We start from the raw sequence: 23427 nt of genomic DNA, 5'->3' as shown, positions 1-23427 counted from the left end.
GTCAGCTCTTAACCTACTTTCTGTCTCTGCAGATTGGCCTGTTCTGGATTTTTCATATAAAGGAAATGATAGAGTATGTGGGCTTTTGTGACTGGTTTCTCTCACTTATTATAATGTGTTTATGTTTTATCCATGTCATGTTGTGTCTCTGTACTTCATTCCTTTTCATGGATGAACAGTATTCCACCACACCGATGATCATCATTTGGTGGACATTTGGGTTGTTGACGCTTTTTTGACTGTTATGAAAAATGTTGCTGTGAACGTTTGTGTACAAGATTCTGTGTGGACATGGGTTTCATATCTCTTGAGCATAATACCTTTAAGTGGCATTTCTGGGTCAAATGGTAATTCAACATTCAGCTTTCTGCAGAACTACCAGTCTGTTTTACAAAGTAGCTGGATCATTTTACATTTTCAGCAGCAATATATAAAGGTTTCAGTTTCTTCACATCCTTACCAGCATCTGTCCCTTTGCTTATAAGCTACCTTGGTAGGTGTGGAGTACTGTCTTCTGGTGTTGATTTGCGTTTCTCTGTTGCAGAGATGTCTAACAATGTCGAACATGTTTTCATGTGCTTGTTGGGCACGTTATATCTCCTAGTCTAGTCAGATCCTTTTCCCCATTTTTAGAATGGGTTGTCTTTTTATGTTTTGAGCTGTGCAGGTTCTTTATATGTTCCAGATATAAGTCTTTTGTTAGACATAGGATTTATAAATATTTTCTCCCATTATGTGAGTTGTTCATTCACTTTCTTGATGATATTCTGTGATGCTCAGAAGTTTTTAATTTGTTGTCCACTTTACCTGTTTTTTCTTTTGTTATTTGTGTTTTGGGTATCTTTAAGAATTGTATAATTTTAGTTCTTACAACTAGATCTAGAATCCATTGTGAAATAATTTTTGTTTATGGTATGATGAGAGAGTCCAACTTGAGTTTGATTCTTCTTCCTGTAGATACTCGTTAGCTCCAGCACCTTTTGGTGAAATGCTCTTTTGCTTTGTTGAATTGTCTTGGTACTTTTGTTGGCCGTAAATGTAAGGGTTTCTTTCTGGACTCTCAGTTCTCTTCCACTGATTGATATTTTTATCTGTAAGTTAGTAAGGATTGTCTTGATTACTGTAGCTTTTTAGTAAATTCTGAAATCAGGAAGTGAGGTGTCTTCCAGCTTTGTTCATTTACAAATAATAAAGATAGGTCTACTTTTTTCTCTCTAATTTGGATGTTTTTTGTTTCATTTTCTTGCCTAATTGTCCTTGCTAGATCCTCTAGTAGAATGTTTAAGCGGAAGTGGTAACAGAGGATTTTCATATCTTATTGCTGATCAATCTTTCTAGTGGCTTAAAACTCGCTATACGTTTCTCATAGATAACCTTTATTACGCTGAGGGTTTTCCCTCTTATTCCTGGTTTGCTGCTGTTTTTAATCATAAATTATATTGGGCTTTGTCAAATGCTTTTTCTGTGTCTATTGAGATGATCTTCTGGTGTTTGACCTTTATTGAGTTTCAGATACTAAACCAATCTTGCTTCCTGGAATAAATCCTACTTGGTCATAGTGCATAATTTTTTTCCCATGTTGCTAGATTAGGTTTGTTTGTATTTGTGTTGATATTCTTAAGAGCTCCTGGTCTGTAGTTTTCTTTCCTGTGTTGTGTTCATTGGGTTTTGATATTAGGGTAATTCTGGTTTCAGATAATGAATTGGGAAGTATTCTTTGTCCTTCTGTTTTTGAAAGAATTTATCAAAAATTATTAAATATTTTTTAAATGTTTGGTGCTTCATCAGTGAAAACATCTGGCTGGGATTTTTCTTTGTGAAAATTTAAAAAATTATTAATTCAGTCTCTTTACTTACTATGGCTTTATTCAGATTTTCTTCTTCTTAAATAATTTTCAGTAGTTTGTGTTTCACTGGTAACTTATCCATATCATCTAAATTATCTGTACAGTTGTTTGTAGTATTTCTTTTTAATTATTTTTCTTTCCATCCGGTCAGTAGTAATGTGTCCTTTTAAATTCCTGATAGTAGCATTTTGAGTTTTCCTCTTTTTTTCTTGGTCAGTCTAGCTGAAGTTTTGTCTATTTTGTGCTCCTTGCAAATAATTAACTTTTGGTTTTGTTGATCCTTTCTCTTGTTTTTGTTTTTTTTCTTTTTTTTCTCTATTTCATTAATTTCTGCTCTAACCTTTATTATTTTCATATTCACTTTTTAGTTTGATTTTCTTTTTCCATTGCTTTAAGATCGAAGTCTAGGTTGTTGATTTGATACCTTTTTTAGAAACATAGGTGTTTATAGCTATAATATTCCCTCTAAGCCGTGTCTCACTGTTTCCCATAAATTTTGGTATGTTGTGTTTTTGTTCTTATTCATGTCAAATCATTTTATGACTTACCTATGATTTCCTTGACCCATGGTTATTTTGGAGCATGTTTTTTAACTTCCACATATTTGTGAATTTCCCAAATTTCCTTGTATTATTAACATATTTTCACTCCATTTTGATAGAGAACGAATGTATGAGTTCAGCCTTTTAAAATTTACTGATCTGGGAGTGCCTGGGTGGCTCAGTGGGTTTAAGCCTTTGCCTTTGGCTCAGGTCATGATCTCAGGGTCCTGGGATCAAGTCCCACATCGGGCTCTCTGCTCAGTGGGGAGCCTGCTTCCCCTCTCTGCCTGTCTCTCTGCCTACTTGTGATCTCTCTCTCTGTGTCAAATAAATTTTTAAAAATCTTAAAAAAAATAAAATTATTGATCTGTGTTTTATGACCTCACTTTATTTTCTCTTAGGGAATGACCAATGTGCACTGGAAAAGAATGTGTATTCTACCACTGTTGAGTGGAATGTTCTATATATAATCTGTTAGGTCTCCTCTATGTTGAAATGTTCTATTTCTTTTTTGATCCTATGCCTGGTTATTATTTTTATTATTGAAAAGTAGGTGTGGAAGACTTTAACTCATTGTTGAATGGTATATTTCTTCCTTTGGTTCTCCCAGTTTTTGCTTTTTATATTTGGAGGTTCTTTTGTTAGGTTGGGGCAGAGACAGTTGGGGTTTTGGTATTCTCAGGCTGCTGTGCCTGGACTAGAGCTGTCCACAGATGAGGGGGGCTAGATGGAGGAAGGCAGCCCCAGAGTTTTCAGCTACTCTTAAGCTGGAATTTAGCTTCTCCAACATGGGACTTGAGGAGATGAGAAATGCAGGCAGGCCTGTCATGTCCAGTGAATTACCATATTTCTTGCCTGGGAGTGTAGGGAGAGAGGCAGCCATGTGTTCTTGGCCGCACCCAAATGAAGTGGATCACCTTTCACTCTGAACTTCAGGAAAGACGCTGTTGGGGCAAGGGAAGGAACAGATTGTGGCTCAGATACCACAGACACTCCCATTCCTTAGATTTTCTTTAATAAGCGTTTCTTCATTTGATGTATATCCTGGACATTTTGTAAGGATTTTAAATGGCAGTTTTTGGTTTTGTTATTTTTACCAGTCATTTCACTGGGAAGAAGATCTACATATGCCATCATTCCAAAAGTTGTCTCAGTCTCGTTACTTGTATCATAAAATTGCACCTAAATTATATAAGACTCCAAACTAATGCAGTTTTAGAAATCACTAAATCTAGTGGTAAGATTATATATTAAGAGAAAAAGATTTGCATAAACAGAAAGCAGGGTACTCTTATACTATGTATAAGCCTTAAATATTCATTCCATGGCTTTCTAGTTTTGGACAAGAGAAATTTCTTTTGGACCAGGTACATTTGGGGGCTGTTTGGTGATCTTGGTCTGATTTTAGACAGATTTAGACAGATTCTTGGTCTAGACGATTTTTATGATTTTCTCAGTTTCTGTATAATTATCCACCACCTTTTTAAGTCTTAAATATCATCACTGAACTTACCAAGTACAGTAAGTTCAGTGATGAGACATTATTGTCCCTCCCCCTGTCAGGGCCATGGCATATAGTTATGCTCTGTCCAAGGGGACCTGGCTGAGGTATATGTTGAGGGGCTGAATTCCAACTTGTACTCAGTGTATCATAGTGTAGGACTATGTTAATTCCAGGGTGCAGATATCTATCTGTCTATTCTTCTCAGTATTCCAGAATTCATTGTTTATGCACCACACCCAGTGCTCCATGCAATATGTGCCCTCCTTAATACCCACCACCAGACTCACCCAACCTCCCACCTCCCTCCCCTCCAACCCTGTTTGTTTCTCAGAGTCCACAATTTCTCATGGTTTGTCTCCCCCTCCAATTTCCCCCAACTCACTTCTCCTTTCCATCTCCCCATGCCCTCTGTGTTATCCCTTATGCTCTACAAATAAGTGAAACCATATGATAATTGACTCTCTCTGCTTGACTTATTTCACTCAGCATAATCTCTTCCAGTCCCATCCATGTTGATAAAAAGTTGGGTCTTCATCATTTCTGATGGAGCCATAATACTCCATTATATATATGGACCATATCTTCCTTATCCATTCATCCATTGAAGGGCATCTTTGTTCTTTCCACTGTTTGGTGACTGTGGTTATTGCTGCTGTGATCATTGGGGTACAGATGACTCTTCTTTTCACTACATCTGTCTCTTTGGGGTAAATACCCAATAGTGCAATTGTAGGGTCATAGAGAAGCTCTATTTTTAATTTCTTTCTTTTTTTTTTTTTTTAAGATTTTATTTATTTATTTGACAGAGAGAAATCACAAGTAGGCAGAGAGGCAGGCAGAGAGAGAGAGAGGGAAGCAGGCTCCCGGCTGAGCAGAGAGCCCGATGCGGGACTCGATCCCAGGACTCTGAGATCATGACCTGAGCCGAAGGCAGCGGCTTAACCCACTGAGCCACCCAGGCGCCCTATTTTTAATTTCTTAAGGAATCTCCACACTGTTTTCCCAAGTGGCTGCACCAACTTGCATTCCCACCAGCAGTGTAAGAGGGTTCCCCTTTCTCCACATCCTCTCCAACACATGTTGTTTGTTGTCTTGTTAATTTTGGGATTCTGCCTGGTGTAAGGTGGTATCTCAGTGTGGTTTTGATTTGCATCTCCCTGATGGCTAGTGATTGTCAACATTTTTTTCATGTGTCTGTTAACCATTTGTAGGTCTTCTTTGGAGAAGTGTCTGTTCATGTCGTCTGCCCATTTTTTGATGTGATTATCTGTTTTGTGTGTGTTGAGTTTGAGGAGTTCTTTATAGATCTTGGATGTTAGCCCTTCGTCTGTAGTGAAGATATTTGAGAATATCTTCTCCCATTCCTTGGGTTGCCTCTTTGTTTTGTTGATTGTTTCCTTTGCTGTGCAGAAGCTTTTGATCTTTATCAAGTCCCAAAAGTTCATTTTCACTTTTGTTTCCTTTGCCTTTGGAGACATATCTTGAAAGAATTTGCTGTGGCCGATGTCGACGAGGTTACTGCCTATGTTCTCCTCTAGGATTCTGATGGATTCCTGCCTCACGTTGAGGTCTTTTGTCCATTTCGAGTTTATCTTTGTGTATGGTATAAGAGAGTGGTCGAGTTTCATTCTTCTACACATAGCTGTCCAGTTTTCCCAGCACCATTTATTGAAGAGACTGTTTTTTTTTTTTTTTTCCCCACTGTATGTTTTTTCCTACTTTGTCGAAGATTATTTGACCATAAAGTTGAGGGTCCATATCTGGGCTCTTTACTCTGTTCCACTGGTCTATGTGTCTGTTTTTGTACCAGTACCATGCTGTCTTGGTGATCACAGCTTTGTAGTAAAGCTTGAAATCAGGCAACGTGATGCCCCAGCTTTGTTTTTCTTTTTCAACATTTTCTTATAAATTTGGGGTCTCTTCTGGTTCCATACAAATTTTAAGATTGTTTGTTCCAGCTCTTTGAAAAATTCCAGTGGAATTTTGATCGGAATGGCATTGAAAGTATAGATTGCTCTAGGCAGTATAGGCATTTTAACAATGTTTATTCTTCCAATCCATGAGCATGGAATGGCCTTCCATCTTTTTGTTTCTTCTTCAGTTTCTTTCATGAGTGTTCTGTAGTTCTTTGAGTATAGATCCTTTACCTCTTTGGTTAGGTTTATTCCCAGGTATTTCATGGTTCTTGGTGCTATAGTAAATGGAATCAATTCTCAAATTTTCCTTTCTGTATTTTCATTGTTGGTGTATAAGAAAGCAACTGATTTCTGTATCTTGATTATGTATCCTCCCACACTACTGAATGGTCTATGAGTTCTAGTAGTTTGGGGTGGAGTCTTTTGGATTTTCCATATAAAGTATCATATCTCTGAAGAGAGCCAGGGTGCAGCTGTCTTAATCCTAGTTCACACAGAGGTATCTTGTGAGCTTGCAGATAATTTTAAGGAATTTTCCGTGCTGGGGGCAAGTAAGACATGATCACCAGGGATTGTATGACTATACAGCCAGGGGCGCCTGGGTGCCGTACTCATTTAAGCGTCTGACTCTTGGTTTCCGCTCAGCTTATGATCTCAAGGTCAGGAGATGGAGCCCTGCATTGGGCTTTATGCTCAGCGTGAAGTCTGCTGAAGATTCTCTCTCCCTCTCCCTCTGCCCCTCCCTGCCACATGCTTATACTCTCTGTCTCACTGTTTCTCAAGTAAATAAATTAAAAAACAATACCATACATCCAAAAGATACCAAGTGCAGTAGGAACTCGGAAGGATTACTTCTTAGAGGGACAATGGAAAAAGCATTTAGGTGAGGAGCTGGCATTTGTTAGGCCTTGAGACTGTAGAGAGCATTTTGACAGATGAAAATAAGTGCAGGGGGCTTCTCAGGGGAATAGAATTAGTAGAAGCATGGAAATAGAGTTTGTGACAGTTTTGGGTAACAAAGTGGTGATGGGGATTTGTTTTTAACATTGACAGATCTGGGGGCACCTGGGTGGCTCAGTGGGTTAAAGCCTCTGCCTTCGGCTCAGGTCATGATCCCAGGACCCAGGATCGAGCCCCACATCGGGCTCTCTGCTCGGCAGGGAGCCTGCTTCCTCCTCTCTGTCAAATAAATGAATAAAATCTTAAAAAAAAAAAAAAATTGACAGATCTGGGGGGAGTACTGAGAAATGTGGTTGGAGAAGAATCTGTATGAGGCCAAATTGTTCATCGTTAATGGTCTGTATTTGTTAGTCTCAGGAGATGATTTTTTGGTTTTATTTTACTTTGTCAGGGAAATGAATAACTTGTTGAGAGCTGTGTGTTTGGCCACAGGAATAAAAAAAGTTATATAAGGTATTTCAACAGAGACAATGTAGTATAAATAAGTAGTGTAAGGAATCTGTTAAGTAGCTGTTGAAGAGTTGGAAAAGCAAAGGAGATCACTAAGGCATCTGAGAGCTAATCACGGCAGAAAACAGCTACTACCCTTATATTTCTTATCAATAAGAGAAAGATAACAGGGGCATCAGGGTGGCTCAGTCGATTAAGCATCTGCCTTCAGCCCAGGTCATGATCTCAGGTCCTGGGATCAAGCCCCACATCAGGGGTTCCCTACTCAGTGGAAAGTCTGCTTCTCCTTCTGCCCTTCCTCCTGCTTGTGTGTTTGCTCTCTCTTTAAGACAAATAAGTAAAATCTTTTTAAAAAAAGAGAAAGACAATAATCTTAGTAGGAAAAGGACAAAACAATGTGACCATATAAAGAAAAATACAAATGGGGGACGCCTGGGTGGCGCAGTTGGTTAAACGACTGCCTCCGGCTCAGGGCGTGATCCTGGAGTCCCGGGATCGAGTCCCACATCGGGCTCCCAGCTCCATGGGGAGTCTGCTTCTCCCTCTGACCTTCTCCTCGCTCATGCTCTCTCTCACTGTCTCTCTCTCTCAAATAAATAAAATAAAATCTTAAAAAAAAAAAAATTAAAAAAAAAAAAAAAGAAAAATACAAATGGCCAATAAAACAACAACAGTAAAAATAAAACGAATCCTTTGATGAAGAATTTTGGGAGAATAAGTATAATCATAATGGAAATGTCTATTGGTATAGTCTTTCTAGAGCATTTTTTCAGTATGTATCAAAATCCTTAAAAATAACTGTTCACTTTGAGAAGATATTCTGAGACCATAGGTAAGAAGGCAAGGGTGGGTTTAGATAGAGATGAGTTAAATTGATGAGCAGTCTTGTCTGCTTGTCTTGCAATTAGAGAAAAGCAGGTTATCTTGGTGTGGTATTCAGAACATTGCTGTGGTTACTGTAGACAGTCAGCTGGCTTCCTCTGAAAGCAGTCAGCAGCAGTGTCTTGCATGCAGTAAGGTAGCATAAACATATGTATGAGCAGACTGGTTTCATGACTTTCTCTAGTAACACTTAAAATAGCTCAGAAGTTAGTGGAAAGTTAGTCAGGTGAATGCAGAGGGAAACCTGTGCATGATTTGATGCAGGGACATACCGCCCTACTCTAGAGCATAGCCTTGCTGATGGCCCAGAAGCAAGGAGTGTGAGGAACCTCAGAACTAGTAGATTTGACTAGAACCTAACAGGTACTCTTCCTTTCTGGGCTGTCTTCAGTAGGGATTGCCCAGAGAAGTGTCAGGCTTCAGGATGACTAGAAGTAATTCCAGATCCTAGCTCTGATAAACTATGGCTCCTGACGCTGGGGATTCAGAGTCTCATTTGACTGGCCTTGATTTGCACTGTTTCAACAGAATAACCCTCAATTATAATAATCACATTTTTACTATTTTGCATATGTTAGAATTAATTTTACCACTATTTGAAAGGAGAAATTGTTTTTCTTTGTAGTCTAGATTATGATTTTAAATTGTTGATAATTATTTCTATTTCAGGAACTTCCTATTCTAGACCAGTAGGCAGATAGCAAATATGTTTATACTTTTCTTCATAGGAAAACCTCCATTCTTACCAGAATCTTTTGACCGAATTCTTCTTGATGCACCATGTAGTGGAATGGGACAGAGACCAAACATGGCTTGTTCTTGGACTTTGAAAGAAGTGACATCATATCCACCATTACAGAGAAAACTCTTCACTGTGGTATGTGATGATACTTTGATGTGAAAGAAAGTTGACCTTCATAGTTGGATGTTTCATTTGAGAGCATTGTTCATTGCAGTATTTTTCATGATAACCAGAATGTAGAAAGAGCCCATCGAGTGATCCATCAATAGGTGAACAGATGAGCAAAATGCAGTGTACACACAGAATGGGATATTATACAACCGTACACAGGAATGAAATTCTGCTACAACATGAATGAACTTTGGAAACATTCTGCCAAGTGATAGAAGCCAGACACAGAAAGACAAATATTGTCTCTTTCCATTTATACAAGGTAACTAGATTAGGAACATTCGTAGAGACAGTGGAATACAGGTTACCAGGGCTGGAGGGACAGAAGAATGGGGAATTAGTATTTAATGGGTACAAATTTTAAGTTCGAGAAGACGAAAAGTTCTAGAGAGATGAATGGTAGTGATGGTTGCATGACAGTGTGAATGTTTAACGCCACTGAACTAGACGCTTTCAAATGGTTACAATGGCAAATTTTATGTTTATTTTATCAGGCGAAAAGACAGAAAAAACCTAGTTTTAAATCCAAGAATCTTTCATTTATGTTGATCATTTGTTTTTTTAAGATTTTATTTATTTATTTGACAGACAGAGATCAGAAGTAGGCAGAGAGGCAGGCAGAGAGAGTGGAGGAAGCAGGCTCCCTACTGAGCAGAGAGCCTGATGCGGGGCTTGATCCCAGGACCCTGAGATCATGACCTGAGCCGAAGGCAGAGGCTTAACCCACTGAGCCACCCAGGCGCCCCTATGTTGATCATTTCTTTCATTTAAAGGCAGTAACAAAATTTCACTGAAACATTTAATGAATTTCCAACATTCTTCTAGATCTTAAAGAAGTCAGTGAGCTGTTAATATCATAGTTAAAGAATGGGATGTGTAAGAAATGGAATATAAAACAAATTGCTCTTTTTTTATAGGGTTCCTGATCATCTTAGCATATGAGAGGCAGGAGGTCCAGGGGAGGGAAACACACTGATAAAAATGAGAAGGGACTGTTCAGTGTAGGATATAGAAGAATGGTAAAAACTTTGCCAATTGAGCTGGTGTCTAGTACATTTCAGGAGAAGCCCAAATAGAACGTATGAGGATTTCTTTCAGGCTTGAACAAATGATTCCATGGATTTCACAGAATGTAGAGCATTTAACCAAAGATGACTAAATCACTTCCCCTCAGCCCAGCAGTTATCAGTACATAGAGACCCAATAGTGGGTCTCTAAAGTTGTCTTCGAGTACAATTTTGCTCATCTGTCTAGTATCTTCTTTTAAACACGAAGGATGTGCTGGTAGTAGATTATTTAACTTTTTCTCTGTACAGTCTTAACACATCCTGGAAGCAAAAAATGGAAGCTTTACTCATAGCTGAAACCCACTTTGACTTGAGAGTAAAATTAGGACACTGTATTATTAAAGATTTATTATTATTATTTTTTTTAGAGAGAGATGGAGAGATCGGAGATTGTGGGGAGGAGTAGAGGCAGAAAGAGAAAGAAACTCAAGCAGACTCCAGACAGCACAGAGTCTGACACGGCTCGATCTCACAACTCTGAGATCACAACCTGAGCTGAAACTGAGAGTCAGTCGCTTAACCAGCTGCACAGCCAGGCGCCCCAGGATACTATTTTAGAAGACTATGCTTTTGGGGACACCTGGGTGGCTCAGTGAGTTAAACGTCTGCCTTCAGCTCAAGTCACGATCTCAGGGTCCTGGGATTGAGTCCCTCATCGGGCTCCTTGCTCAGTGGCGAGCCTGCTTCTCCCCCTGCTTGTGCTCGTGCATGTTCTCTCTCACAAATTAAATCTTTAAAAATTTTTTTTTTTTAAAAAAGAGTAGGCTTTTTGTTTTTTTAGGTCCTAGCAGAAAGGAAATTTTAAAAAGTTACTTAGGAATAGTTGCAGTGATCACAACGAAGAGGAACAGCTGACTGTGTACAAGGGAGAATTTTAGGATGTAGCAGGTTTGCCACTCTGCACTGAGAGGTGTTAATTGAGAATGTGGATCTTATAATCAGACATGGCTTGTCTGGAGCTGTGCTGCTTCCGCGTAAGTGACTTCAGGTACATTGGTTACCACATATGAGAAGTGGAGACTATACGCTACCTAATAGGTTCACCTCATTGGTGATGGTAACCATACGTCATGGTTATAACTAAATTGAGAAAATTCTTGTAAAATGCTTAAAACCATAACTGGCTCGAGTACAGTAATGGTTTCAATTTTGATCAGTCTACTCTAGTTAAGAAAGTACAATATATGCTATATACAATAAGATATATGTAGCATATGATACACTATATCTATATATGATATACTATATGTTATATAGTTTATTACATACTTGTATATACCATATAGTATATATGTGTGTATGTATATATATAATGTATTATGTATATATGTAATAATATACTATGTATAGTATATATTTTAGAGATTGTTCTTTGAAATGTTTTTAAGTATCTGGGAGTCTGAAAAGATAAACTGTTATTTGGGAAAAATTCATTTTCTTATAATACCTATTTTCTGATTCACTTATTTACTGGACCATTTTTCATTGAGCACCTAAGGATAACGTAATCTATGCTATTCTGGGTGCTGTCAATATAGTAGCGAAAAAAATAACAACCCCTGCCTTATTCATGGAGTGTCTATTCTAATTGGGAGGAAAGGAAGCAAATAGATGAGTAAGTTAGGAAGTCCAGTAGCAGAGCAGTAACCCCGCGGAACAGACTAAGGAAGGGAGGATGGGAGCGCTGGATTTTAATGGTGGCAGTGACCTGGGAGGGTCAGTGCTGGAAAGGTGGCCAAGACACAAATATAAGAAAGACTGTGAGGAAGCACTTGCAGACAATGAGAAGTTTCCCAGCCTGTGCACTGCCCCTGGGGTGGGAGTGGGCCCTGTGTGTTTTGGAACAGCGGAGGCCAGCAAAGCGAGCGAGAGGTGTGCGGGGAGGTCAGAAGGGCAGCCAGAGGCCTGCTCTGCGTAGGGCTTGGAAAGCCACTGTAAGGACTTGGGCATCGACTCCGAGTCATAGGTCAGGGCGTTTGTAGGGTTTTGAGTGGAGAAGTTTTAAAGCCAGTGCTCAGGCAGCTATATGGAGAAGAGGCTATAGGAGGGCAAACAGGGAAGCAGGTGGACTAAGAAAGAGGCTGTAGTAATCCAGGCCAAAGACAGTGGGGCTCAGACTAGGATGATAGCAATGGAAATAGCCAAATTCTGGATAGATCTTAAAGGAAGAGCCAGTAGAATTTGCTAATGGATGGGGACTATGAGGGAAAGAGAGGCATTAAAGATAATACCAGGTTTGGGGCCTGAAACTAGCCTAGGTCTCAGAGGGGAGATAGGCGTTCCCTGTCGAATTGGACAGCAGGTGTATGGAGAAGGAAGGGAGTACACGGGTACGGAGGTCAGAAAGGACTGTGCTTTAAAAAGGTACATGTGTGAGTTTTGGGCACCAAAAGGGGTATCTAAAGCAGTGAAACGGAATGATTATGTTCGGGGAAGTCTTGGTTTAAACGGATTATAATTGCTCTGAGAGCGTGAAATGCATCTGGTCTGGAACAGAGAAGCAGTCCTGGTCATACGGAACATTTATCTGAAACCCTTGAAAGGTATCCTACGACCTAAAATCCCGGAAAGTGTCGATCGTGCCTTGCGGTCCAGAGTCTGATCGTGTTTCTTTAGGCCGTTGAGCTGCTGAAGCCGGGGGGCGTGCTGGTCTATAGCACATGCACCATCTCGCTGGCCGAAAACGAAGAACAGGTCGCCTGGGCCCTCCGAACGTTTCCTTACCTTCAGCTTCAGCCCCAGGTAAGAATGATGGCCGTGGTCTTGGTATCATCTGACCAATTACGGAAACTTGAGCTTGGGGATAAACACAAGGTTGTTACGGGAAGAACTACGTCAAGCAAAACTTGCGAAACAAGCAGTAAACGAGTGCTTCTCTAATGAGATCCATTGTAGGCTGCCCACAGAGAATTTCCACCTCCTAACCAAGTGTTTCCCTGTTCCCGTTCCTTGCCGTTGTGTTGAAATGCCACAGAGCTCAGGGGTACCCTGTTATGTGCTTCTTTCGCCTACGGCTCTTGTTACGTTACTTAGAACCTTTTCTTCTAAAAAGCCGTTTCTTCTTTTCCCCTCCCGCTCCTGGATTTGCTGGTATGGAATATGTTCAACATTTTTGCTCAGGTCACATCAGCAACAAAGAATATTGCTCCTTTCTGGTTTCTGACATAAAATATGTAACATTTAAAAAGCTTTCTTATACTTTATTTTACTGGTCTTGGTTTTTGTCAGAAGTATAGTATGACTATATTTTTAACCCATGATGTCTGAGAGGAAGTTTAAATATGTAATAATGCTCATATTTGGTTGGATACACTGAACATCTAACTTCAGTACCCTTCTGTACAGAACTCTAGTTAGGTAATTGGAATATATGAATAAAAAATAATCCAGAGATGGTTTCTCTACTCGGAAAGGAAGGTAATTGCATTGTAGAGGAAAGGAAGACTTCAGAATACACTTGAATTTTATGTGTGTGTGTACATATACATATACACTCGATATATACCTAAAAGAGATGGAAAATTTCCCCCATGGATTAATAAACAGTAGGTCTTTAAATAATACTTAAGTATTAAGCATAAACATTTACACAGTGTTGACTTGATTTAGGATTACGGATCTTGTGCAGTTGAGATTCCCACATCTCACTCAGATCCTCATGATTCCGTATTCTAAACTAATTGACACAGCCTTAATTTATCTCCTAATATTCTAGTACATTCAAAAACAACAATAGAGATCTTTAATCCTCCAATTAGTTTGGGTCAGAGAAAGTCACCTTTAGGTGCATGTGGAACTCCTGTCAGCTTTGGGGAGTATGATAATAAAGCTGAGTTTTCTTTTATTGCTGTTCTTGATAATAATGATCCACTTACGGAATGACCACTACATGCCAGGCGAACTACCACCTTATTAAATAAAATCTGAGAACCGAGTATTTTATATGTTATACAGATGAGGAAACAAGAGTTAGGTGAAGTTACTTGCTTAAGATCACACAGCGAAAATGTGGCAAAGCCACGGTTCTTGATGAGTATCTGGAGTCATAATAGAAACTCAGTCATCAGGAGACGAGGTATTACTACCCAGAAAAACCGCATGTCCATTCCACAAAGACATTTGTCTCTTTTTGGAATTGGTGGTACTTAGACCTCAGTTTTGTCTTTTATTTATTTATCTATACTGTTTTAAAGATTATATTCATTTATTTGGGAGAGAGAGAAAGGGAGTACACAGCAGAGGGAGAAGTAGACTCCCCACGAAGTGTGGGACCTGATCCCAGAACCCTGGGATTACAACCTGAGCCGAAGGCCAACACTCAACCTACTAAGCCACCCATGCGCCCCAGTTTTGTCTTTTAGCTTAAATGTATGCGGGCACACTTACCAATGATAAGATGGTCACGTTCTCTCATTTTCTCCAAACAGGAACCACAGATTGGAGGAGAAGGAATGATGGGAGCTGGCCTATCATTGGAACAATTGAAACAGCTGCAGCGATTTGATCCATCTGTTGTGCCATTATGGGACACTGACATTGATTCTCTCAGAGATGCCAGGATAGAAGACATGATTTGGCTGGCAAATAAGGATTGTATAGGTTTTTTTATTGCAAGATTCGTAAAGCGCAAAAGCACATAGAAGAACTCTTAGAAATGAAAATTCTAAACGTTCACTGTATGGTTTTCTTTTTTTTTCCCCCCCAACTGTTGTCAGGCAGAATTGCTAAGGAAACAGAAAAGGCTGCCAGCTGTTGTACCAGGGACCAAGAGATTTGATCAAGAGACTCTGCTTCATGGAGGAAGTAGTTGGGGGTGGTATATGATTATATTTTGTATTTTGTAAATAATCTTTTTCTTAAGGATTAGCACAGTATAAAAAAAGGAGATGCCTGCAGATATTTGGAGCGTAGAGCACATTTTCATTTGGGGCTTTGTGTTCTAATGTGTAAAGAATGCACATCATTTTTAATGTTAAAGTTCGTGATTCTAACAAAAGGAATAAAATGAGCAGTATTTAATTTGGTAGAAATTTTTCTTTGTTCTTGAGTTCCTAAAGTAGTTCCTAAAAATTCAGGGTATGGGAACTATAACGTTTTCCATATGCCCATAACTGAACTGAGCATTTTATCGGAATTTTTCTGTTTACTACGTGATAAATCAAAAATTTTTTTTTTAAAGATTTACATATTTGAGAAAGAGCGAGCAGCCGTGAGCAGGAGGGGCAGAGGGAGAGAGAATCTCAAGAAGACTCCGGGCTGAGCACAAAGCCTGACCGAAACCAAGAGTTGGATGCTGAACCAACTAAGCCACCCGGTACTACTAAATCAGCTCTTTCAAATGGTGTCTAGACCTCTCCTAAATGGTAGTGTACCTTTACCATGTTTCTTTTTTTTTTAATGCTTTTAAACAGAAACCTATAATAAATATTTTCTTCACTCTGTATATTTAAAATTATGAGAATATTTCACAATTTGGGTACTTTCATCATCCATTGGAACACTTGTTAAACAAGTTAATGTGATATGATTGGGGAGACAGAAAAGAGCAGCTTCTGGTAGCTGGAAACTGGCTTGGCACTTTCAGTTATACCTTGGTGGTGTCCTCTTGAACATTCATTCACCAAACATCAACATCCGACAAAGCCAAGTATGAATATAGTAGATTCAAGACAAAAAAGACCACTTTATAAGCAAATCTAGAATCCAATAAAACACGAACATTCCCTTAACTGCAAAAGTAACCAAACATCCCACTGTGAGCAGCCCGTATGTGACTGCTTTTATTAAAATGTAATTATAACCTTAGGCTTGCTTCATCCTACTGCTTTTCAGATAAGATACGTTAAAATACCCAATACCCAGCCTAGTTTAAAGGCTGTCTCTTACAGTATTAAATACATCTAAATGTTTTTATTTATTTGACAGGCAGAGATCACAAGTAGGTGGAGAGGCAGGCAGAGAGAGAGGAGGAAGCAGGCACCCCGCCGAGCAGAGAGCCCGATGCGGGGCTCGATCCCAGGAGCCCCACCGAGCCACCCAGGCACCCCCTACATCTAAACGTTTTAACTTCCATTCGGATCTCTCCAGAGTTTCTCAGCCTCGGATATATAAGGTGGACAGTTGGGAACAATTGCCTAATAGTTCCTTTTTTTCCCCCCTCCTAGGTTTCTGTTAGGTTTCTCCTGACTGTTGTGTCCATCAAGATGGCAAGGTCTCTTTGATCAGGTAAGACCTTTAGCAAGCCTCTTCTCTGAAGCTTTTCTTGAACATCCTCCACTTAGGTTGGCTCAGGCATTTCTATCTTTTCCCACACCCCTAGGACCCACTTCTCCTGCCCTTACCATTAACACACTCACTCTTCTTTTAATAGGCATCCTCCTTACCCCTCCTCCTCCCAGGTTCGGGGTAAGGTCTTGAAGGCAGGAACCCTGTCTTTTCTGTTCCTGCTTTAGAATAGATCAATACATGCTTATTGAATGAGAGACAAGCTATTTCAGGTTCCATAAGATTCAGTTATGTGCCTGACTTCTTTATATCCCTTATTCTGCCTTTTATCCAGTAGATGTCATTGGACTAAAGAGAAGCACCATTTACCTGTGTAATTCCGTTTCTAGGGCTCCACACATTTCTCCAAACTTTAAGTATGTTTAAAAAAAAAATCCATGTCTTCTCATGCTCTCTGCCAAGCCTTACGTGCTCAGCTGGGATGAAAATCGTAGACAGGGAGCCCAGCAGTAGACATGTAAACTGACAAATAGCAAAATACAAGCAATGCAGGCAAAACAAAAGAACAATATTTGCATATTAAAACAGGAAGACAAGGAATATTGTTAAAAATGTTGGCTTTGACAAAGACCTTTTCAGTGAGTTTAGTTCCTTCAAAAAAATAGGGAAAATTGGAAAATAAAACACATTCAATCTTAAGGGACACAAAGTTAAGACCAAGTAGAATAAAAAGGGAAAAAAATCTGGGAAATGTGGAAGAAAAGAATATATTCTCTCTTAATGCATTTAAAATTAACAGATATTTCTGTGAAACAAACAAAAAAAAAGCAACTTAACAGTGAGTACATTTTACTTCAAAACCCTGTGCCACATTTTACTTTAAATAGTAAGGTGAAGTACAAATATAATATAGCCAGAATTAATTAGCTGGTCTAGAATCATCTAGTTACCTGTTTTCCTTGACTGTGTGACTCTTGACATGCCACTACTAAGATGAAAGTTTTCAAGACTAGCAGCATTGAGCAAAGGGTGGGTAGGGGTGAGGATTTAAATTTGTCATCAAGATCGATTTTCATTTTAAAAATGAAGGAAGAATAAAAAAAAAAACTGAATTGCCACACATGGAGAATTAAGGTGGGAGAAAGACTACTCTGCTCCTATCTCAAAAGATCTTTATTACCTGCCATAAACTAGCATTTTATGTGACATAAAGGGAACATCACTAAAGGAAATTCAGGGATCAGCACTGCCCTTAAGAAAAGATGCTCCCACCGTGGGAAGTGTTGTTGAAAATCTGACATATTCTCAACTATAAGAATCATTCCTAAAATGGCAATTAATACTACTACTAATAAACAGTGCAGAAAGCCAGCTCTTTATTTGTTTTATATGAATGACTTTAAACCAGATTTGTTGAACAGTTCAGTGTAGCTGACAGTGAATGTTTAACAGGAATGCATAGCAGACCATGTTAAAAATGTGGCATTGTCCCAAAGTACAATACGACTAAGACATCCTACATTTAGCAGCACCTTTTTGTAACAGTAACTTAAATGAGCAGTAGAGAAAGAGCATAGGAAAAACTGAAATGGGTTTGACAATAAAACATAGAACTATTAAGAACATTTCCATTTCCAGCATTTTCTAGGTTGACTACAAAGATCATGATTCTACAACTGAGTAGGTTAAGGTTAAGCCTTTGCTGAGTGAAAAGACTAAGTTTACATTCCACAAGTCAGTAAAATCTCCCATTGCCCTTGGGATTATTTCTTCATTTACAGATTCAGTACACACTGTTCACACATATGCCTGCTATACAGTTTTCACGTATGGATATTCACTGTCAAATCCTACAATATCGTTTTTTGAGGAATACTCTGATTTGGACTAGTATGTTTCACAGTCAAGTGAAAAGAATCCAAAAGTGAAAAGAACTGGAATCTGTTAGCATGACTCTTTGAAAGGGATTCATGGTAGCAGCGAGAAAGATAAATACCAGTTATATTTCAAGAGTTTTAGATATCCCAAAGTCATTAATTGGGATGAAAGTTTCAGATATATTTTGTACAAGTAACTTTAACTGGAATATGGTTCCCCAATGATATGAATACTTTACATCAAAAATGCATATATTACGACTATGGTTTTTATATTCAATAAATAAATTTGTCAACAGTACAGAGCTAATTAACAAAAAGATGAATTCTGAGGAAAATGTTCCTTATATTAGCTGATAAAACCCTTCAAATGTAACTCATTTTTAAAACTGAGTTTTCTTGCAGAGGAAGGGAAATAAGGAGTTAAATGTGAAACAGTTTTACTTAGGTCCCAGAATATTTGGCAAGAACCTGGAATAATCCATGCAAAACAAAAATAGATTAACTTCTTTAACAAAATAACAATTTCATAATGTACAGATCTGAAGTTAGGCCATTATATTATAGCTCGGCATTTTCCAGGGACAAACTTCAGGTGCTGGGTACTTGCACACCTAATACTGTCTTACCTGTCCAGTCGTAACTGGACAAAAAGTACACGTAAGTGATACGGAGAAGGTTGTTTTAGCCTTAGCGTGACAACCACCCTGTGAGCTGCTTACAGTGGTATCACTGAGGCATGGAGAATAGTATCTTTTGGGTTCCCTTTCAGAGCGGATAGCTAATGGAGGACGATAGTCTTACCATTTTGTTCACTTCAAGTCACCTCATTTTGCCCTGATTACTTCTGAAGAGCAGAAACTTTGGTTATAAGAAGCACTTCTAGGTTTTGATTGACAGCGGAACTGTTGGAGTTGGGGGCAGGGAATGGAATGAAGGGGGAAATTGAAGGGAGATGAGCAACAGGAACCATAGGCAAAGTTAGAAAGGAGGTGGGAGAAGTTAGAAAAATTTATTTTCCCACGAAATAATTCTACAAGCTGTGTAAACATTTCTTACTAAAACAAATACTCAAACACACAAAGATTGTACATTTCCAGTGAAACACTCACAGTAAAAGTTGCCTGTATTTTACTCTCTAGGAGCAAAAACAAGGAGCCAGCAGACGAATGCCTTCCTCGTCGCCTTTGGCAGCAAGCTTCCTCACATTCCCTGACTGCTCAACGGATTCTCAAAGCAACAAGTAGCACAGTTAAATACAAAGCCAGGTGAGTAGAATTCTAGGTTTCGGTCTCGAGCACTCAGTTCCATCGCAGTCACTCGTGGACACTTTTACACACTCGTACACACAGACACGCTTGCATACGGAGGTCCGGCTCGTATACTCCAGTGCAGTGACAGAAGACACTAGCTACTAAGAATGTGTTTGTCACAATCAGTGTGAACTGCATGGATTAGAACAACCTTTGGAGTTTGGTTATATTTACCATAATTTATGGTCAAAATTATAAACTTACAAGGATGGTAAAACATTCAGAAATCAAACCTCTTCAAGTCAGGCAATCACACGTATTTACAGTATGTACAGACTTTCTATTAGAATGGGGATAGGTGTCTAGACGATATTACAAATTTCCTGAAGGTGGGCATTTCTAGTCCCTGTAATTCATAAAGCAAATCTGCTGACTTGGCATTAAGACTCTAAAATAGTGTGATCAAACTGAGATATATATATATATATATTATATATATATATTATATATATAATTATCATAAGAAGGTGTTAGCAGAAATAACATTTACAAACTATACAGTACACAGTACTAGTACATAGAAAATAGATTCTAACTTTATGATCCCCTTTGTGTAAGGCAAGACTGAATCTGTCCCCAAATTTAGTCAGCCAGAGGTACAAGCAAGAAACAGTGGTCCATGGTTAAATGAATATGCAAATCAGGTGCCTACATATTAAAAATCTGGAGAATCAAGAAATTCCACTTTTCACCTGGGCCAATTCTGGCTTGCTGGATACATTAACTACATTTTTGAAAACATCAACTATGTTTCTTAAAATACTAATGCCACCTGGATGGCAACAGATTTTGTTCAAGTGGCAGCGATCCCAAACAGTTTTTGAGAAGTCCAGTATGCAACCGGAGGACTGCAGCCATACCAGGCGAATTTATAGAGCACTTACAAAAGAAAAAAAAAGGTATATTAATACTCTCTATCATGCTATTGCTATTCGAGCAACAGCAATACAAAGTATACAGGACAGATCACATATGACTGCAATGTAGACCCCAAAGATTGAGTCTGAGGGTGGGGGTATACAAGACTTAAAAAAAAAAAAAGAAACATAAAAGGGCCAAAGTCACTGGCGGATGTAAACATCCCTGTTCCACTCCCCAGCCTCGTTCCGTTTTTTGGAGAGGCCTTCTCCGTCCTTGTCACAATAGCGATCCTTGGATTTATGCCGGCTCCGTTGTTTGTTGCACTCGTTGTGGTCCTGCTCTCGATCCAGGTCCCTGGAACGGTGCCGAGACTCCCTGTGTCTGTGCTCACTGCTCCCGTGGGGCTCATCTCGGTGGTTATGGTCACGGTGGGGGGCATAGTGGTCCACGTGTTCGTGGGAGTAATCTTCCTTCGGCTCCACATAGGCAGAGTCTCTACTCTCCTGGGTTTCTGAGTCAAATGTCTCCTGCCTGGAGAGGCCTCGGCTCGTCCCGCTGCGATGGCTGTGATGCTGGGCGGAGGAGGAGGAACGGTGCTGGGGTTTCTTGACAGGCTCCGGGCAGGGTTCTTCTTCAGGTTGGGAGGCAGAGCGGGCGGGAGCGGAGCGCTCAGTCCTCTGATCCCCTTGGGAACCCTGGTGGGGAAGGGAGCCAACACGGGCGTCAGCCAAGGTCACCATGTAAAGAACTAATATGTCACAAGAGCAAGGCTGCCCTTTCAAGGGTCTATTCCCTGGGGACTTTCTAAAATGAAATCTAACCTTGCTCAGTGACTTCTTTTGATAACATCCGGTGGCATTTACAAGGCTTGTACTACGTTATATCAGACTTTCTTTTCCTTAATGAATAAGTGAAGGGGGGGACAGCATCCTTTTATATGTTCTGATGTTTAAATCAGATACAGGTACCTAAAATTTCTTTACACACCAGTGTACATTTCACTACCTCTACTTGAAGACCTGTGGGAAGGTTAAAAATGCTTAAGATGTTGGGGAAGAAATAAAATGTCAGATACTCAAATACCATTTAGTATGAGGCAAGTACTGTCCTAAGACAGTCCTCGGTGTTAATTCAGTAATGTGGCAGCAGCCCTGCGAGACCAGTTGCCATTAGTCTTCCTGAGGCCAGGGGCAGGTAAGCAACTTCTCCAACCTTACACACCCGGTAAGAGTTGGAGCAGGAATGAGAGCCCAGGCAGCCTGATTGCACAGCTGTGCTGCTGCCAGTGTAGAAGAATGCTATCCTTGTCTTACAGGACACGGGGCTGAGGAGTTTCTGTATGTTTGTGGTACAGTGTTGACTTAGTTTTTCTTACAGGTACAAAACTCGCCGTGAAAGGTAACTGGGCTTGGATCCCGGCCAGATGACCCAAGGCAGCCTAGTTTCTAGGGCTTAAGAAAGAGCCCCTCTTACCTGTGAATTAGAGGCTTGAGTGGGACTACTGGGCAGAGCTGAAGTGGCTAAAGTACGACTAAGGAGCGGGTTGGGGAGATGGCTGCTGGGAGGGTGGGTGGCCTTCCAGTAGGCCTCCAGATAGTCGGCAAGGTGCTCACAAGCATCCTCGAGCTGGTTCTCATCCAGGATCACATCAAACAGCTCCTGCAGAGGCAGACGTTGCCGATGACACACTCACACCGGCCGGGCACTCCCCAAAGGAAGGGGCTCGCACCCCTTGGTATGTGCACGGGTGCTCCTGCTCTCTCCTTTTCAAATCGTCTAAATGTCCTGTTGAGTCCGATTATGTCTGTCTGCCTCAGATCAGTGCTCACAACTCTAGATGTTTAACCTGTAGCGATTCTCAGTGTAATGACAGTTGTTTAGACATGATAGAAAAGAGGTAGAGAAATAAAAATGTAATCTGGACAGTACAGAAAGAGGCCTGGTTTTGACATAGAGACTATGAAAAACTTAATCGTGGAAATTGCTGAGGCAAGACTAGGACAGGAAATTTGGCAGACAAAAGCTGAAATCACTGATGATTTGACAGGGGCCCAAACTTAAAAATATGCCCAGCGATAAACAATATAATTCTTAGAGCTTCTGCTATACTGCATATCAAAATGAAAACCTAGAGGTGTTCGTTAGTCACAAACCATGATATGTAAAAAGCAGGGATCAGGAGGGGAATTTGTTCAGGTATCAGAAGCTACGTAACTGTTTAGAAAAAAAAATTTTTTAACATGGTCTCAAATCAATTTCTCAATTATTAAGAAAGCTATTAAGAGTTATTAGAAGCGAATAACAAAGCCCAAACAGATCCACTTTATAAACCAAATTTTGAAACCATAATATCATTTCATTTAAGATACAAATTAGGTATTAACAAAGCAAGGTCACCACCAAATGCACTGGAGTTTTTAATAAGCCATAATAATCTAGACGAGCGCTTATGGGAGGTGGTCGGACAGTTCACTTCTTGGGAATGAAGACCATGGCTAAGTGGGGAGAATTCTCTCCCCCCGACACCTGTTTTCCTGTCCGGTTATTGGCCGGTTGCTTTCTAAATATAAAACCAGGGCTAATGTCTTCAGGTGGATTTTACCGTGTATGGAGACGACTTACTGGAGGGCACTGAGCCAGTTTATCAGCTGCGACCATCTGGACATTGAGGTGTTTAGCTTGAGATTTCCCTCGAGATTTTATTAACCTTTGTAAAACCTGTGCAAGATAAGAGTTAACAGAAGAATATCTGCATTCAGGTAAAGAACAAGGTTTGTTACTCACTCCAGGGCCTTTTTCTGTATAGCACAAATGGTTTATAATAGATTGAGCCATAAAACATGTAAGTTAGCTGCAAAATTAACAAGTTAACAGATATCTGAGTTGCAGACTTTAAAAATATAGCTAGCATGGAGTTTACTCTCTTTTTCAAAGCTTGCGGTTACCAATCTTCTTGTCTCATGACTCCTTTATGTTTAAAAGAAAATTGAGAAGCCCAAGAGTTTTGTTTATGTGAAGTATAATGTTTACCACAGTAGAAACTACAACTGAACACATTGTTAAATATTCA

At 39.7% G+C, this 23427-nt stretch overlaps 2 protein-coding genes across 9 annotated transcripts in view; one reads left to right on the top strand and one right to left on the bottom strand.

Annotated features, from left to right (window-relative positions):
• NSUN6 (NOP2/Sun RNA methyltransferase 6) overlaps positions 1–15290 on the top strand; it is a 73104-nt gene extending 57814 nt beyond the window's left edge. The window contains exons 9-11 of the mRNA XM_044226768.1: positions 8830–8978; positions 12698–12823; positions 14509–15290. Of these exons, the coding sequence (XP_044082703.1) occupies positions 8830–8978; positions 12698–12823; positions 14509–14721 (488 nt within the window). The 3' untranslated portion in view covers positions 14722–15290. The remainder of the gene's footprint in view (positions 1–8829; positions 8979–12697; positions 12824–14508) is intronic.
• Positions 15291–20469: 5179 nt separating this feature from the next.
• Positions 20470–23427, bottom strand: part of CACNB2 (calcium voltage-gated channel auxiliary subunit beta 2) — a 382104-nt gene continuing 379146 nt past the window's right edge. For all 8 annotated transcript variants that reach the window (XM_044227101.1, XM_044227100.1, XM_044227104.1 and 5 more), the window contains 3 exons: positions 22980–23075; positions 21831–22016; positions 20470–21052 (listed from right to left, as the gene is read on the bottom strand). In XM_044227101.1, the coding sequence (XP_044083036.1) occupies positions 20558–21052; positions 21831–22016; positions 22980–23075 (777 nt within the window). In that variant the 3' untranslated portion in view covers positions 20470–20557. The remainder of the gene's footprint in view (positions 21053–21830; positions 22017–22979; positions 23076–23427) is intronic.

The sequence above is a fragment of the Neovison vison genome, chromosome 12 (assembly GCF_020171115.1).
Source record: "Neovison vison isolate M4711 chromosome 12, ASM_NN_V1, whole genome shotgun sequence".
In the NCBI taxonomy this organism is placed as follows: Eukaryota; Metazoa; Chordata; class Mammalia; order Carnivora; family Mustelidae; genus Neogale; species Neogale vison.
This window is presented reverse-complemented; position numbering and strand designations above follow the sequence as displayed.